Below are 14,982 nucleotides of genomic sequence, written 5' to 3'. Positions count from 1 at the left end.
TGTGGCAGGCCCAGCTAGGGGGGACAGCATCAGCACAATCCCAGAATTCACAAGGGTCCCTTGGGGCTTGGCTGCAAAAAAAAAAAACCTCAGAAGGACCTTCTCTGGAATGTTCTCTGAATAATTTCACTCAGCAGATCTGGGTAGAACCTGGAATTGAGTCCCAGATACTCGGGAGGAAAGGTAGGAGGACTGCTTGACCCAGGAGTTTGAGATTGCTGTGAGCTATGATGCCACTGGCACTCTACCCAGGGCGACAGAGTGAGACTCTGTATTAAAAAAAAAAAGGTGCATTTTAGAATGGGTACAGGCGATTGCACTAATGTACACAGCTATGATTTAACAATAAAAAAAAAAAATGCTCAGCATCCATAGATCAGTGGTTAGGAATAGGGAGCCGGCCACATACACCAGGGCTGGTGGGTTTGAACCTGGCCCGGGCCTACTAAACAACAATGACAACTACAACAAAAAAATAGTGGGCCTTGTGGCGGGTGCCTGTAGTCTCAGCTACTTGGGAAGCTGAGGCAAGAGAATCACTTAAGCCCAAGAGTTGGAGGTTGCTGTGAGCTGTGATGCCACATCACTCTACTGATGGTGACACAGTGAGACTCTGTCTCAAAACAAACAAACAACAACAACAACAACAACAAACAACAGTAAGGGCTTGGGAAATATACAGGATTTAAAAATAAAAAAAGGCATCCTGTCTGGGCAGCTTTGTTCTGGCTTCTCAACCTCCACACAGTACATACTGAACCTCCTCCTGATTTGGAGGACTCTTTATTAGCCCCTCCAACCTGTATGTCCCCACTGCATCCTTTTGTCCTTCCACCTCAATAATCCAAACAGATGGAGTGCATGAGGTCTGTGGTCTCTATAATTGTTCAATCTCCCATCACCCACATAACCACACACTCAGGAGTCCCACCAAGGAGTTTCAGATTCTCTCGTCACTGAAATAACCAGTGTTTGTTTATTTTTTGTTTTTTTAAGAGAACAAAAGGGGGTATTTTCCCAATTAAAAGCCACACAAATTGACCTCAGTCTTCTGACCCTTGCCCCATGTCAAATGGCCCCATACTGCAGCTTAGAAACTTGCCCACACCAACCAGATATGCAGGGACTCTTAGGTAATTTGGGGAGCTGGAGTCCCAGCATTCCTTCCCCCTGCATTGTGGGTGCAGTCTGCCCAACCTGCCCATCACTGAGAACCACATGAAGTGTGGACTCAAACCAGAGCCCACAGCCACACCTCTTGGAGTTTCCACTCAACAGATCTGGGCAGAGACTGGAACTGAGAACTTTAATAAGGGGACCCAAGTGATTTAGATAATCAGGTGATTTTGGGAAGGAAAAACTGAGACTGACCACATGGAAAGCAGCCACCAGTCACCTGTCCCAGGTATGGCAAATAACTCCAGGGCAAGCAGGCTGGCTGGGACTGAAATCCCCGCTTCTTGAATCCCAAATTGCACTAGGTAAATTCCTTTTTAGAGGAAAAGTCTACCCTCTGCTTTCTGGGGTTGTGCTGATGCTGTCCCCCATACTCTACTCTCCCTGGGAAGTGGCCCTGGGCAATGTGCTCTTCCCACATTCATCCCTCTGGGCCCTGCTGCCTTCCCCCACCAAATTCACACCAGCTGACTCAACACACACTGGGCCTCTGAGCTAGTTTGGAGTGACTTCTTTAGACCCTACCCCTGGCTGTGAGAAGTGAGGAACTTTCACAAGCTTTTGGCAGGGGAGAATTCAGAAGGGTCCCTTGGGGCTTGACTGCAGAAAAACCTCAGGAGGACTGTCTCTGGAATGTTCTCTTAAAGGGACATGTTCACAGACTTTAATCACAGATGTGCCCACCCCACAGATGCCCTTCTTGTGACTTACACTAAATTCTATCCTTTCCTTCCTCTGAGAAAGCTCACATGCCTGGATGAACAGAAATGGCCCATCTTGCTGAGAGGCTACGTGGGTGATCAACAAACAGCAAAGTCAGCCCCAGCTGGGTTTGTATCAGCTGCCCAGGCTGAAATCCGACAATCCCAGAATAAGCCGGGCAACCCTGCACAGGGTCTGTGATTCTAACTGTGGGGTGAAAAAGCTACAGGGGTTAATGCTAGCTTGGCCTCCCAGGCCTGCCTCCACCTTCCTCTGCATTATCTGGTCCTGGCCATTGCCCCTGCCAGCTGGAGGCTGACAGGATCTCTAGAGATAGGAGGGAAGTCCCCAAGGTGGAAAATGGCTTGTCTAGGTTTTGCTGGCAGCTCTAGGAGAAGACATTCACATAAACGTTTATTCGCCTGGGAAACAAATATCTGAGCTTATTTCTTACCGTCCAGGTACTAGAGATAACGGCAGTAACCAAAGGAGAGGGGTTGGCCCTCTGCAGGGAATAAAGTAGTACTGGGACTGGGGAGGGGGTCGTTCTTGGGACAAGTCAGAGAAAGCTGCTTTTGAGGATTGGAGACTTGTGCTTCGGCATCAATGATAACTGAGGAGTCATCTACGAAAAGGAAGAACATTTCAGGCAGCAGTCACAGCATGTACAAAGGCCCTGAGACAGAAATAAGCTTGGGAATTCAAGAAGCAGACAGAATAGCTACGGTGCAGATGGCACCAGGAAACAAGGGTGGAGAGGCAGGCAGAGGACACCCTGCACTGGGGGCCAGGATAAGGCTTTTCTAACATACTAGGAAGGTCTGTGACTGGAAGGAAGAAGTCCCAGCTCCCCTGCTCTACCAAGCTGTCCCTCCACATGGTTTACTACAGGATTATCTCTTCCAGGTCTGGTGGGCTTATGACATCTATCTAGGATCACATCCTAACTAAAACTGCAAACTCTCCTAGGGGAAGAAACCAGGCCTCCTCCCTCTGCCACTGCACAAGGTCCAGAATGCCCCTTCTCCTGAGGGCCTGGGTGGCAGTGAATATGACAGCTGACTGTCCCTCCCCCACTGACCTCTCCCAAGCTGCTTCACTCTTCCCATCCCACGGCTCTGAGCCACACAGGGAATAAAGGGAACTGATTTGGGCCAGCCTGATGCACAGCTCTCTATAATTACCCACTCGGCTTTGCTCTCTCCTCTCCCAAGGCGGAGGAAGCATTCTCAGGTCTCCCAAGCACAGCCACCAACCTCCAGCAACTGCCATATGGAGGGGTATGCACTACCAGGAGTGCACAGATGCCTGATGGGATTCAGGCCAGGGGTTTCTGCAGGACAGAGTATCAACCTCTCGCTCTCCTTCCTCCATCCCCTGGGTACTTCCTGGCTGCCAGAAACATGCCATCCCCCTACTGCCCACCTGCAGTTCCCTTAGGACCTCAAAAGTTAGGGCAGATGGCCCTGGACTCATTCTATCCTTCCTGTCTCTCTGCAGTAGCCACAGCCACTGGCCCATGGTTCCCTCCTCAGACGTATCCACAGCAGGGAAGGAGGGACTGTCAAAGGCCCTTACCTTCGTTACAAAACACAACTCACAACATGCTACTTGTCTTTGCTTACTGTCCCCAGGCAACACTATCTGACAGATCCCTGCAAGAACCCTTTGGGTATTGGCCCGGCTCTACAGAGAGGGTGAGGAACTTGCCCAGGTTTATATTACCACACAGCAGTAGGGCCAGGAAAGAGGACTGGGACCCTGGGGATCCAGAACCATCTTGGCCTTTGTCCCAGTGATCAGGAAGGCTTCCTTCTGTGTGCCCTTTCCAGTAATCTGAAAAGCAAGGTTCCTGCCTGCTCTCCTCCTCCTCTAGATTAAAAGAGCCTACACCGCTCAGGTTTCCCTCAGCTTAGACAAGCAGACTCTGCTCTCTACTGGAGCTGCACTGAGCTTTCTTCCATGGGCAAGGGAGGGATTAATTAAGCCAGCCCCCCACTGAGCCAACCTGACAAGCAGAAAGAACATTAGAAAAAGTAAAGGCTGTCAGTGTCCACCCCAGCACAGGGAGCAGGTGGCCACCAGCCTTACTCCTCCACTGACTGCACTGAAGTTGTCAGAGCCTCAGGATCCGGAAGCTTCTCCACTGGCACCAACTGTAAGTGCCTCCCTCAGCTCTGCAGGGTGCCTGGTCTGGCCTAATGGGGTTTGTGCTCCTGTAGGCATGGTTGGGTACCTTGCTGTCTTACCCTCTCCCCACAGTGCTTGCACAGGCCCTGGTAACAACAACAAAAGAATAAAGCTTCACGTGCTAACTGTCCAGCTCTGAAATCATCACAGAACCCTCTTGTGACATGCCTAGCCAGGCAAGGGCAAGAAGTAGAAAAAATGACTTCGGAATAGAGAGATGTGGGCTGAAATATGTTTCAGGCACTTTGTTAAATGTACGACCTTGGGTCACTAATCCTTGAGCTTCAGTTTCTTTATCTGTAAAACAAAGACAATGAACCTGACCTGGGAGGACTCTTTGTGGGGATTAGAGATGAGGGACACTCGACACTCAACATCTGGCACAGAGTGAAGCACAGAACAAGTGCTCAAATGGTTGTTACTATACAAAGGAGGTGGACTACAATCAAAGGGGTGCCAGCCACTTAGGAATGGGAATTCTAGCTAGAGTCGCTTGTGGTGGCAAAAAAATTGCTGATGGTAGTCAGGCCTTGTTTTGATGCCAGCTCATCGCTTTCAAGGCTTAGTTTGCTCATCTGTAACTAGGGATGAGACTCTACACCTTGCAGGGTGGCTGGAAGCATGAGCAATCTCACAGTTAGCACCAAGCAGAGTGACCAGCAGAGTGCCTGGCATGTCACAGGTTGTCATTAGGCCCCACAGAGAGCACAAATTCCAGAAATGCTAGAGCTTCTCCAGCAAGGGCTTCCTCTCCTCTCCTCCTGATTAGCTACTACTTCGTTAAGTTTCATGGAGGCCTGGGTCTCCCACTACCCTACTCCTCACTCCATGATGCTGACAGAACTTTTGGCTCCCCTGCCCTTCTAGACGATATGCTCAGAGGCAGCAACCTCGCCTGCCACAAAAGCTGGCATGTGCTCCTTTCTTATACTGATGCCCCCTTGCATCCCAATTATACTTTATCACAGCCCAAGCATGAAATGCATTTCCTTTTCTTAAAAGAGGTTCTGAAATACCCTTGTCTCTGAGTAGCTTCATCCCAATAGAAGGAGCATGGAAACAGCTGCACAACCAGGCAACAAAGTCCCATCCAGTGAGGATTCCCCAGGAACCTTGCATACCCTTAGGAAAGACTGCTCTCTGAGCCTGGGCAAGAGATGCCAAGCTTTCAGTTGTGGATCTTGGCAGCTGGCAAGGTACTGTGATTCACCACTGTGTCCACTGGAAATGGCACTAGGGTTTCTATGTGCTCTGCAGGTGGAAGGCGATCTGGAAGCAAAGCTGGAAGCTTGTGCCCACCAGGCTCAGCTAAGACCCCAGGCAGGGACACCCTCTCTGACTTTGGCAGCAATTCTTCCCTTACAAAAGCTGGCCCTTCAGGGCTCCTGGGGCTGCTGATGCCGACGGGCAGTTCAAATAGGAACTGATATGTCAGCATTTGATCTTAGGAACATGCTGTTTATGTGCAGAATACCATGCCACCTCTATTTCCCCAGCACCTCCTGCTCAACTTCCAATGACAATATCTAATAATACTGCTAACACTGAGCACTTAATAAGCATTACCAGGGCCAGGCACTGTGTTCCACGCAATCATCTCATTTACTCCTTAGGGCCACCCTAGGAAGCAGAGATTACTATGATTTTCATTTCACAGATGAAGAAACTCCCTATACACAGTGGTATCCAAGACGAAAGAAGTTTTTATCTTGGCTTTTGGGGGGAAGGGGATGTGGTGGGAAGAAGTTAGGAATGAGGAAAAGCCCAGGGGAACAAAACCCCATTCAGAACCTGCACAATCCCAAAGAGGGACAGCAGGGAAGCCTGTGGGTCCATCAGGAGGCAAACATGGAGCAGGAAAGAGGAAAAAGTGTGCCCAGATCCACCCCTCTCCTTTTTCTGTTGGCTCATTGTTCTTTACTTAGGAAACCTCTATCTTTTTCCTTCCAGAGCAGAAGTTTGGGCTGCTCCTACCCTCCACCACCAAGGGAAGGTACAGAAATGGCTTTGAGTTTTTTTTTTTTTTTGTAGAGACAGAGTCTCACTGTACCACCCTCGGGTAGAGTGCCATGACGTCACACGGCTCACAGCAACCTCTAACTCTCGGGCTTACGCGATTCTCTTGCCTCAGCCTCCCGAGCAGCTGGGACTACAGGCATCCGCCACAACGCCCGGCTATTTTTTGGTTGCAGTTTGGCCGGGGCTGGGTTCAAACCCGCCACCCTCGGCATATGGGGCCGGCGCCCCACTCACTGAGCCACAGGCGCTGCCCCGGCTTTGAGCTTCTATTAACTGGCTGGTGCTGCCACCTCACTGGCTGCTGGTGTGCAAAGCCCCCTAGCATCTGGCAGCCCAGAAATAATGAAGTGCAAAGGCAGCAGTCTTAGGCAGGCCAACTAACACAAATCTCCAGAGACATCCGCAGGGGCATCCCACATCCTAGGTGACAGTTATTCTACTTGACCCTTTGACAGGATAGAGACCTCTCAATGTGGAAAGCTGTCAACACTGAGGTTCCCCAAAGGGGACAGAGAAGCACCAGTGCAAGCTGAGCCCCAACACTTCCTTGTCCAGTTCCCCGAAGCCACGGAAGGCTCTGAGTGAAGGTGAATTATGACATGTTTAACACAATCAAACCCAGATCTGGAGCTGCCAGTAATGGTTCCTGCCCATAATGTGGGTCCTCCTGAGCTGATGCTGGCTGCACTACCCAGCTCCCAGGCACACAAGTTCCAGTCAGGCTCATCTCCCAACGTCCTTGCTCTCTGCCCTCTGCTCTCACCTTGCTCACTCCTCTGTCAGCACCACCTCAACTCCCCTTGGAGTTGAAAGGAACTGGGATGAACACACCAACTCTTTCTTTCAAATATTTGAAGAAAACTGCCATGGGGAAGAAGGGGCATTTAGAGGGAGGCAGCTCCCCCAGCACACATCCTTCCTTTTCTTTTCTTTTTTTTTTTTCTTGGCCGGGGCTGGGTTTGAACCCGCCACCTCCAGCATATGGGACCGGCGCCCTACTCCTTGAGCCACAGGCGCGGCCCTCAGCACACATCCTTCCTAAATGTGAGCACCCAGAAACGGGCATGAGCCTCAAGGAGAAAAGACTGTGGCAGTCAGCACAGTGGCTGAGTGAGAGAGCTTCCAACTCAGGCTGGAATTTGAATGGCACCTTTCCTATGACTGAGGGACAGGCCAACAAGTCTACTTCTATGAGCCCCAGTTTATCTACCTCCACAGGGATTTGGTGAAGACTAAATAAGAGAACACCAGTTATGTGTCTGGCGCAGGCCTGACTCAGAGCAAGGATTTAAGAAACATTATCTGCTAGTACCATTGTGACTCCTGTCTGATGCTCTCCCCAACACCAGCTGCAGCAGTCCTTTCTTTCTTTTTTTTTTTTAACGTTCCACATTTTAAGACTAACTTTAATCTCAAAATCACATCTCCATACACCTATTTCCTTTTTGTTGACTTCACTTAAACTTAAATGCATGGTTTGTTAAACAAAGACTGTAAACAAATATTTACCATGTCTGTTACATGTAACACACAGGAACAGCTCTTAACAGAAACTCATCACCCCCCCACCAACATTTTATTATAAATACAGGTATCAAAACAATCCTGAACATATTTTTCATACTACTAGTAGTCAGCACCCACACTGCTTCAAAAATTAACACAATTTGCGACAATATTCATTATACCTGCTACTTTAAACAATTTCAACTGCAGCTCTTTCACTAAGCAAGATGGATAAAGCATGCCATTTCTGTTTTTCCTTCTGGAGATTTTTTACTTTTCAGAAACACACATGCTTCCACTGCCATCTGATACCCCTCTTCACACTTTCATCTTGTAAACCTGAATTCTATTTAGAGTATATTCCAGGTTTATGTTTAAATGACAGTGCCTTAATAAGAGAAAAAAAATGTGCTTTATTTTTCCTCTTGTTACCTGAAAACATACTGGGTGTACATATATTAAATATATTCTTACAAATGTCCAGGTCATGTTTACCAGGTGAAATTCCTTTACTTAATGTGTGGGTATTTTGCATTGTGATATTTAATCAAGACATTAACATGAGTAAAAGGTTGTTGATTTAAGACAAGTTTGAGATCCACTAAAATTAATTGTTGTATGTTTGTCCTTCTGGTGGCTGTGGAAGCTTCATATTTTCTTTGGACATCATTAGACGTCTTAGCTCTTGAAGTACAACTTTAATGCTATATGAATTTTGCCATTTTGCTAAAACTGGTATGCTACGTGCATCCACCATGCCACTGGAATTATTTATTCCATTCATATTAATTTTTGTTACAAATCTAACTGACGGAGGAGCTTCTGGGTATTTAGGTCCACATTCTACTTTCAAGCTATATATTCTGTTTTCATAATTTGTCCTTGGTGGCCCAATAATCATGCCTGTCCACCTTGTAAGCATCATATCTTCGTCATCTTCAAGGCCCCAGCTAACTGTACCATCACCTACTCCTTTTTGTCCTTCTTCAAGTTCTTCCAACAAGCGAAAATTACGAGGAACTTTAACTCCTGTGGAGACCGCCATCTTATCCTACAGGCCGACGCCTGCAGCAGTCCTTTCTAAAAGGCAAATGGGAACCCTCCAGGACTGTCCCCCCACCAAACCCTCAGTGCTCTCAGTACTTCCTCAAGCCCCAACCCTGCTTGCAAGGCCTCACCCTTGTCTGGCCTTACTTCTCCCTTCTAACTTCATGATCTTCACACCTATAGGCCATTGCTCAAGCTGTCCTATCTGCCTGGAGTGCTGCTCCTCACTAACAGCACCCCCAAAACTCTTGTTCATCCCCCCAGATGGAGGCCTCTCTACCAGAAAGCCATCCTTGGTCCCTCTGGATCCTGGTTCTCCCGTCATTCAGGTAGAACTTCCTTCATGCTAGCGACTTGTTTGCACTGTCCCTATTGTCTAGAACACTCTGCAGGCCCTGGCTCCCTCAGCATATCCAAGGTTACTGGGGTTTACTTCTCACCCCCTCCAGTTCACACCACTTTCCTCCCAGCTCAGGAACTTCACGTAAATGTCATAATCCTAGCCCTTCTTTCATTTGACAATTTTGCTTTTATAGTGTTTGGCAAGTGTTAATCTTCCCTTTCTAACCAGGTATCAAGTACCTTAGGAGCTGACTTAGCTGCTCCCTCCAAGCACAGCCCTAGTCTACTAATCCCTGGTCCAAAGAGACCAGACACCAGGAGCCATCCAACATAACTATCACCCCAAACCAAGCTTGTTTCCAGCCTCAAAACATTGCACTTGAACTTTTTCCCTTGTCAAGAAGAAACACACACCTTCCCTCCACTCCTAGCCTCTAAAACAGCTGTTCTCAACCTGTGCGTCGGGACCCTTTTGGGGGTTGAACGACCCTTTCACAGGGGTCGCCTAATGTCAGATATTTACATTATGATTCATAACAGTGCAAAACTTACAGTTATGAAGTAGCAACAAAAATAATTTTATGGTTGGGAGTAATTAAAGGGTCGCAGCATTAGGAAGGTTGAGAACCACTGCTCTGACATTCCTCGTCTAATTAATCCAATCCAACAGGCCCGGGTATTTTCCTCATCAGGCAATTCTTGGTCATGTTCTGCAAGTTCTTTTGCTAAACATTATCTAACCTCAAACAACAAGGGGCGGCTCTGTCCACCCAGTGACTCCATCTCCTCTCCTGGAAGGATCCCTTCCCTCTGTTTCTTACCAACCTCTGCTGAGCTCTTAATATAGCCCCTTCCAAATTCATTTCCTCAGCCTTCTGGCAAACTCTCCAGTCCCACTACCTTCCCCAGTCTCTGTGTCTCTCTGGTTCCCAGACTCTGTGCCCCACCCTACCACACAGACCTCTCTACAGACCCACCAGTCCTTTCTGTTTGGACAGCCTCCCCTTGACTCTTTCAGATCCCTCCCTCAGCATCCCCTTCCCCCTATCCTCCCCGGCTTCCTTCTACTTGCCCTACTCAGAGCCTGAAGCCCTTTCAGCCAACCCTTCTAAGTGCCCATGGTCCACAGCCCTTTCCCCATTTCCTTTCAGGTCCATGCTCCCTCATTGCAGGCTTCCTAGACTCTCCTTCTTCCAGTCCTCTCCCCTTTGACTCCCACCTTGACCCCCCAGAAGCTCCCTACAAGCTCCCACAGTTAACACTTCCAGAGCTTTACCTACATGCCAAGGTCAATTCTAAGCACTTCATGCACACTTTTGATACTCTCAGCAAACCTCTGATGTAGGCTTTACTAGTGATCTCCTTTAATAGGGAAGCTAAAAAACTTACCTAAGGTCATAAAGTAGCAGAACTTCATTTCCAACCCGGGCTTCTAAGACTCCTAAACCACTAAGATCCCCCAAAGGATGGTCAGGTTTTATGAGCTGACATGATGAACTTTATGTGAAATGTCTGACACACCATAGGAGTCAGTTCTGTCTCCCACCTCCCTTTGGATCTCCTTCTCAGATTTCTCAGCATGCCAGTCATCCCCTTCAGATTCCCGGTCATTACTGGAAAATCATGCAGCAGCCCTTTGATCCCCTTTTTGGTCCTCTTGGTTCCCCCATCTCTCCCTTCCATCCCTCCATCTCCTTGGCTAAGCCAGCACTGTCATCCCCCTCCAAAAGCATTAGTCTCCAGCTCCCAGCCCAAGCCTCTTCAGGCTTAACTCCCTTCCAAGTCCTCTTTGGCTCACCACTTCCAGGATCACCGAAGCCCTAAACCCCTTGGCCTGCTGTCAAGACTCCTTCGGCCTCACCCCCATTACCCAGGGCCCATGTAAATCCCTGCCCTGAGTCTTCCAAAAGAGTTCCTCGGGCAGATGTCCTCAGCCCCAGGCCCCATCACGCGGTCCAAGAACTTTCAAATAGACTCCCCAAGATTCCAAATGGCTTCAGGCCCTGGTTCTCTCTCAGGTCCCTCAGGCCAGTAGCCGTCAAGGCTTCAGGCCATATGTCCTCTGGCCCTCCGGTCCGTCTTCAGTTCTCTTCCTCCCGTCAAGATGGTGTCACCTCGACCCGGTGTGTCCTAAACTCAAGTCCCTTCCGCCACCTTAGACTGTCTCTCCTCACATTGCGTTGCCACGGCTCAGGCTCTTTGGCCTCAATCTGTCCCCTCAGCTGCCTGGACCATGTCACCTCCTTCTGGAATCCTCTCTGTCCCTCAACCTGAGCCCTGCGAGCCTAACTCGCGACCTCAGGCCGTGACTCCTTCGTCCTCCCAGCCTAGGTTTCGGCCGACCACTCGGCCCAGTTCTTACCCAAAGAGGCCCGAAAAGAAGGACTGTGAGTTCTTCACTTTGCGCTCCGCCTCGGCCAACAGCGCAATCGCCTCCGCTTCCTTCCCGGAATTGTCCATGGCGGCCGCAAAGGTACTCAGCAAACCGCCCAACCCTGGCCCTGGGAGGACTCAGCCGCGGCCAGGCCGCGGTAGACAAGTCAGGAGAGCTCAGCAGGCTGTGTTGACGTCGCACCCGCGCGCGCAGCCTGCTGCCCGGCAACACGTGACTCATACTAGCCAACCACGGCCTCGCAGCACGGCTCGCGCCCCGCCGGTCACGCCCCCGCTAGGAGTTGCAAGCTGCCGCGTGACTCTCGACCCCCAATGGGCATCCCGAGATCTCAACGCATGCGCAGACACCCACGAACAGCACGCTCTGTCTCTTCCTGGTGCTTGGTACAACACCTCACACGTGACTGCATAAGGCAATCGTAGGCCGCTTCCCCAAGGACCCGCCCCAAGGTGCTGCGCTTGATCCTCCTCTGCCAATCATCAGCAGCCCTTGGCTCGGGTCGCCCCTCCCGGCAGACCTTGAGAAGTGATCAATCCGCTGACCGCAGACCCGCAAGTGACAGCTTGGGGTACCTGCCAGCTTTTGACAGTTCTCTTAGTTCCACCTTCGCGATTGTTGTTGCGTCGCCCTTCACTTGGAAAAACCTGTGTGGTGAAAGGGAAACCGATCTGCTTTCTCTTGCGCCCTCTGCCGACCTATGCTGGAACTGGTTTGGGAAGACCAAGTACTTCAAAGACTGGAAACAAAACTTAGAGGTTCTCCAACACTGGTTTTGTAAAAAATAGCTGGAGAAAGCGTGTTAAAAGTTCACATTGGACTGCATCTAGGGCCCAGATTTTGGTTTCTAATACCATTTTACAATAAAAGGAATCAGGGTTCCTGGAGAAATGGCTGGTTCTAGAGCCCGGCAGGAGATTATACAAGATGAGCCTTTAGCATCTTGTAGTGCCAGAAAGGAAGGAAGCATTAAACTTTCTTTTAATGCTTTTTAATGCTTTAATGGGATATGGAAGTCCCCATAAGGGACACAGGAGCCAGCTGAAAGAGCTCCCAATGGTCAAAACTGGAACGATACTATTGGATTATAACCCTAAACCCTATAAAAGTATCAGTGAGCCCATGAGCATATAAATGAATAAATACATACTGAGAAAATAAATGGGGGGAGGATAAATAATTTGTCCAAAAGAATTTCAAATAATTAATATACATACACTATCCCCGAGAAGATGGATGATAACTCACCACTCTTTAAGTGTGGACTGTGCATAGCGACCTCCTTCCAAATTATAGGAAAGGGAGGAAAAGTTCACAGTGGAGAAACCTGACTTTGTCAGGTGACTAAGGTTAATATCAACAGTGATAAGCCATGTCATTAAAATCACGTGACTAATATGGCGCTTTCCCTCTGTGGTCTTCCCCTCAGTCTATCATGAAAAAACATTAGCCAGATTCCAACTGAGCCACAAAGTACCTGACAGTACTCCTCACAACCATTAAGTCCTCAAAACAAGGCAAGTCTGAGAAATCATCACAGCCAATAGGAACCAAAGGAGACATGACTACTAAACACAATGTAACTGGGAGGGATCCTGGAACAGAAGGACATTAGGTTAAAACACAAGGAAACCTAAATAAAGTATGGACTTCAGTTATTAATTTTATATCGTATGGGTCCATTAATTGTAACAAACGTATCATACTAACATAAAATGTTCAGAGGGGAAACAGGTATGGGGTATACGGGGATTTTTGGTACTATCTTTGCAATTTTTCTGTAAATCTAAAACTATCCTTAAAAGCTTCTTTAAATAAAATTGGGTTCCAAGGTCCTACCTCCAATTATTACAATCATTAAAGTCTGTAGTCAAGCACAGGAATCTTCATTTTTAAATGGAACTGAGTATGATTGGGGGCAGATAATCAGGGGCTGCCATTGGAGGAAACACTTATCTGGGTTGGGGGTTGGCTGACTCCAGTAAGGTGTAAGAAAACTTAGACCAACTTTTTTCTTACATTAAATAGACTGTCCTGGACCACCCACTGTGGTTGCCACTGTATCTTGACCACAGATCAGATGGGGGGCAGGTCTGGATTACCACAAGCAGTTTCCCTCTGTCAAAGTGGAACTATTATAAAAGCTTCCATTCAAGCTGTTACATTTTAGGATAATTTGTTATGCAGCAATAGATAACTAATATGCTTCCCAATCCTTTGAACCACTCTTTCATTTCCAGGGTCATCAGATTTACTTAGCGTGGGACCAAAACAATATTAGCAACAACTTCAGTGCTCATTAAATAGGAGCTGTTGGGTTCTTATAGTGCATACCCTGCCAAGTACTTAATTTACATTTTGTCATTTAACAAATCCATGGCAGGGGGTGGTGAGAGGCATTTTTCATCCCATTTTACAGATGAAGAAAACTTAAGCTCAAATAAGGAAAATAGTTTGCCCTTAGTCACAACAAAGGAGAGCCAGGGTGAAAATTCAGGTTCACCTGACCCCTGAGCCCTTTCCCTTAATCCCACTGCCCAAGCTGCTTTAAACTCAACTCCCCGCTCTGCTCCTCCTCCCTCCCTCTTTAAGACTTAGCTGATATATGGTCTCTCTGTGAAAACTACTGACATTACCATCTACTGTGTTCTCCCTACTGGTCTCTCAGGACACGCTACTACAGTATCAGACATGATCACAACATGGCACAACCAACCCTCTGAGAAGTCCCTCTTTCCCATGTGAGTTAATGTGATCAACTCAGCTGCTCAGAGGCCAAACCTACTAGGCCAGCCTGGAGCTACCCTTTCCCTTAACACCTCCCTGTGACCCATCAATGAGACAGTGGAGTCTGTTCTAAAATGACCCGGTGTTCCTGACCTTCACTGCTGCCCAGCCTCAGCCATCATCTCATCTCATAGCCTTCTATCCACTTCCCAGCTTCCAATCTTGCCCCCTACAATCTTCACATGGCAGGGAGCTTTTTTTTTTTTTTTTGTGGTTTTTGGCCAGGGCTAGGTTTGAACCTGCCACCTCCGGCATATGGGACCGGCGCCCTACTCCTTGAGCCACAGGGGCCACCCCGGCAGGGAGCTTTTTAACGAGGCACAATCAGATGTCACTTCCCTACTCGACACACTCTTGACAGTTTCCCTTCCCTGAAGTTTGCACTTCTGCCATGCCATGACCTGGGTTCTTGATCTTGGCCTCCTCTGGTCCTCCATCTAACACCATCTGACGCACCCTGCTCACTCTCTAGGTCACAGGGGTCCTCAAACTGCAGCCCACAGGCCACATAAGGCGGTGTGATTATATTTGTTCCTGTTTTGATTTTTTACTTCAAAATAAGGTATGTGCAGTGTGCATAGGAATTTGTTCATAGTTTTTTTTAAACTATAGTCTGGTCCTCCAATGGTCTGAGGGACAGTGAATTGGCCCCCTGTTTAAAAAGTTTGAGGATGCCTGCAGGCTAGACTTAAGAGATTTTTTTTGAGAGTCTCACTATGTCGCCCTCAGTAGAGCTGTGACATCACAGCTCACAGCAACCTCAAACTCCTGGGCTCAAGCAATTTTCCTGCCTCAGCCTCCTAAGTAGCTGGGACTACAGG

General features: G+C 48.4%; 2 protein-coding genes across 2 annotated transcripts in view; both read right to left on the bottom strand.

Annotated features, from left to right (window-relative positions):
- Nucleotides 1–11,672, bottom strand: part of NAPA (NSF attachment protein alpha) — a 28,740-nt gene extending 17,068 nt beyond the window's left edge. The window contains exon 1 of the mRNA XM_053605470.1: nt 11,345–11,672. Within this exon, the coding sequence (XP_053461445.1) occupies nt 11,345–11,442 (98 nt within the window). The 5' untranslated portion in view covers nt 11,443–11,672. The remainder of the gene's footprint in view (nt 1–11,344) is intronic.
- LOC128596091 (ubiquitin-conjugating enzyme E2 variant 2-like) lies at nt 7,477–8,653 on the bottom strand. Its single transcript, XM_053605471.1, has one exon. The coding sequence runs from the start codon at nt 8,636–8,638 to the stop codon at nt 8,201–8,203; it is 438 nt and encodes a 145-aa protein (XP_053461446.1). The 5' UTR covers nt 8,639–8,653; the 3' UTR covers nt 7,477–8,200.
- Nucleotides 11,673–14,982: the final 3,310 nt, after the last annotated feature.

This window comes from Nycticebus coucang, chromosome 10 (genome assembly GCF_027406575.1).
Source record: "Nycticebus coucang isolate mNycCou1 chromosome 10, mNycCou1.pri, whole genome shotgun sequence".
Classification (NCBI taxonomy): domain Eukaryota; kingdom Metazoa; phylum Chordata; class Mammalia; order Primates; family Lorisidae; genus Nycticebus; species Nycticebus coucang.
Note: the sequence above shows the minus strand (reverse complement) of the source record. Positions and strands in the feature narration are given on the sequence as shown.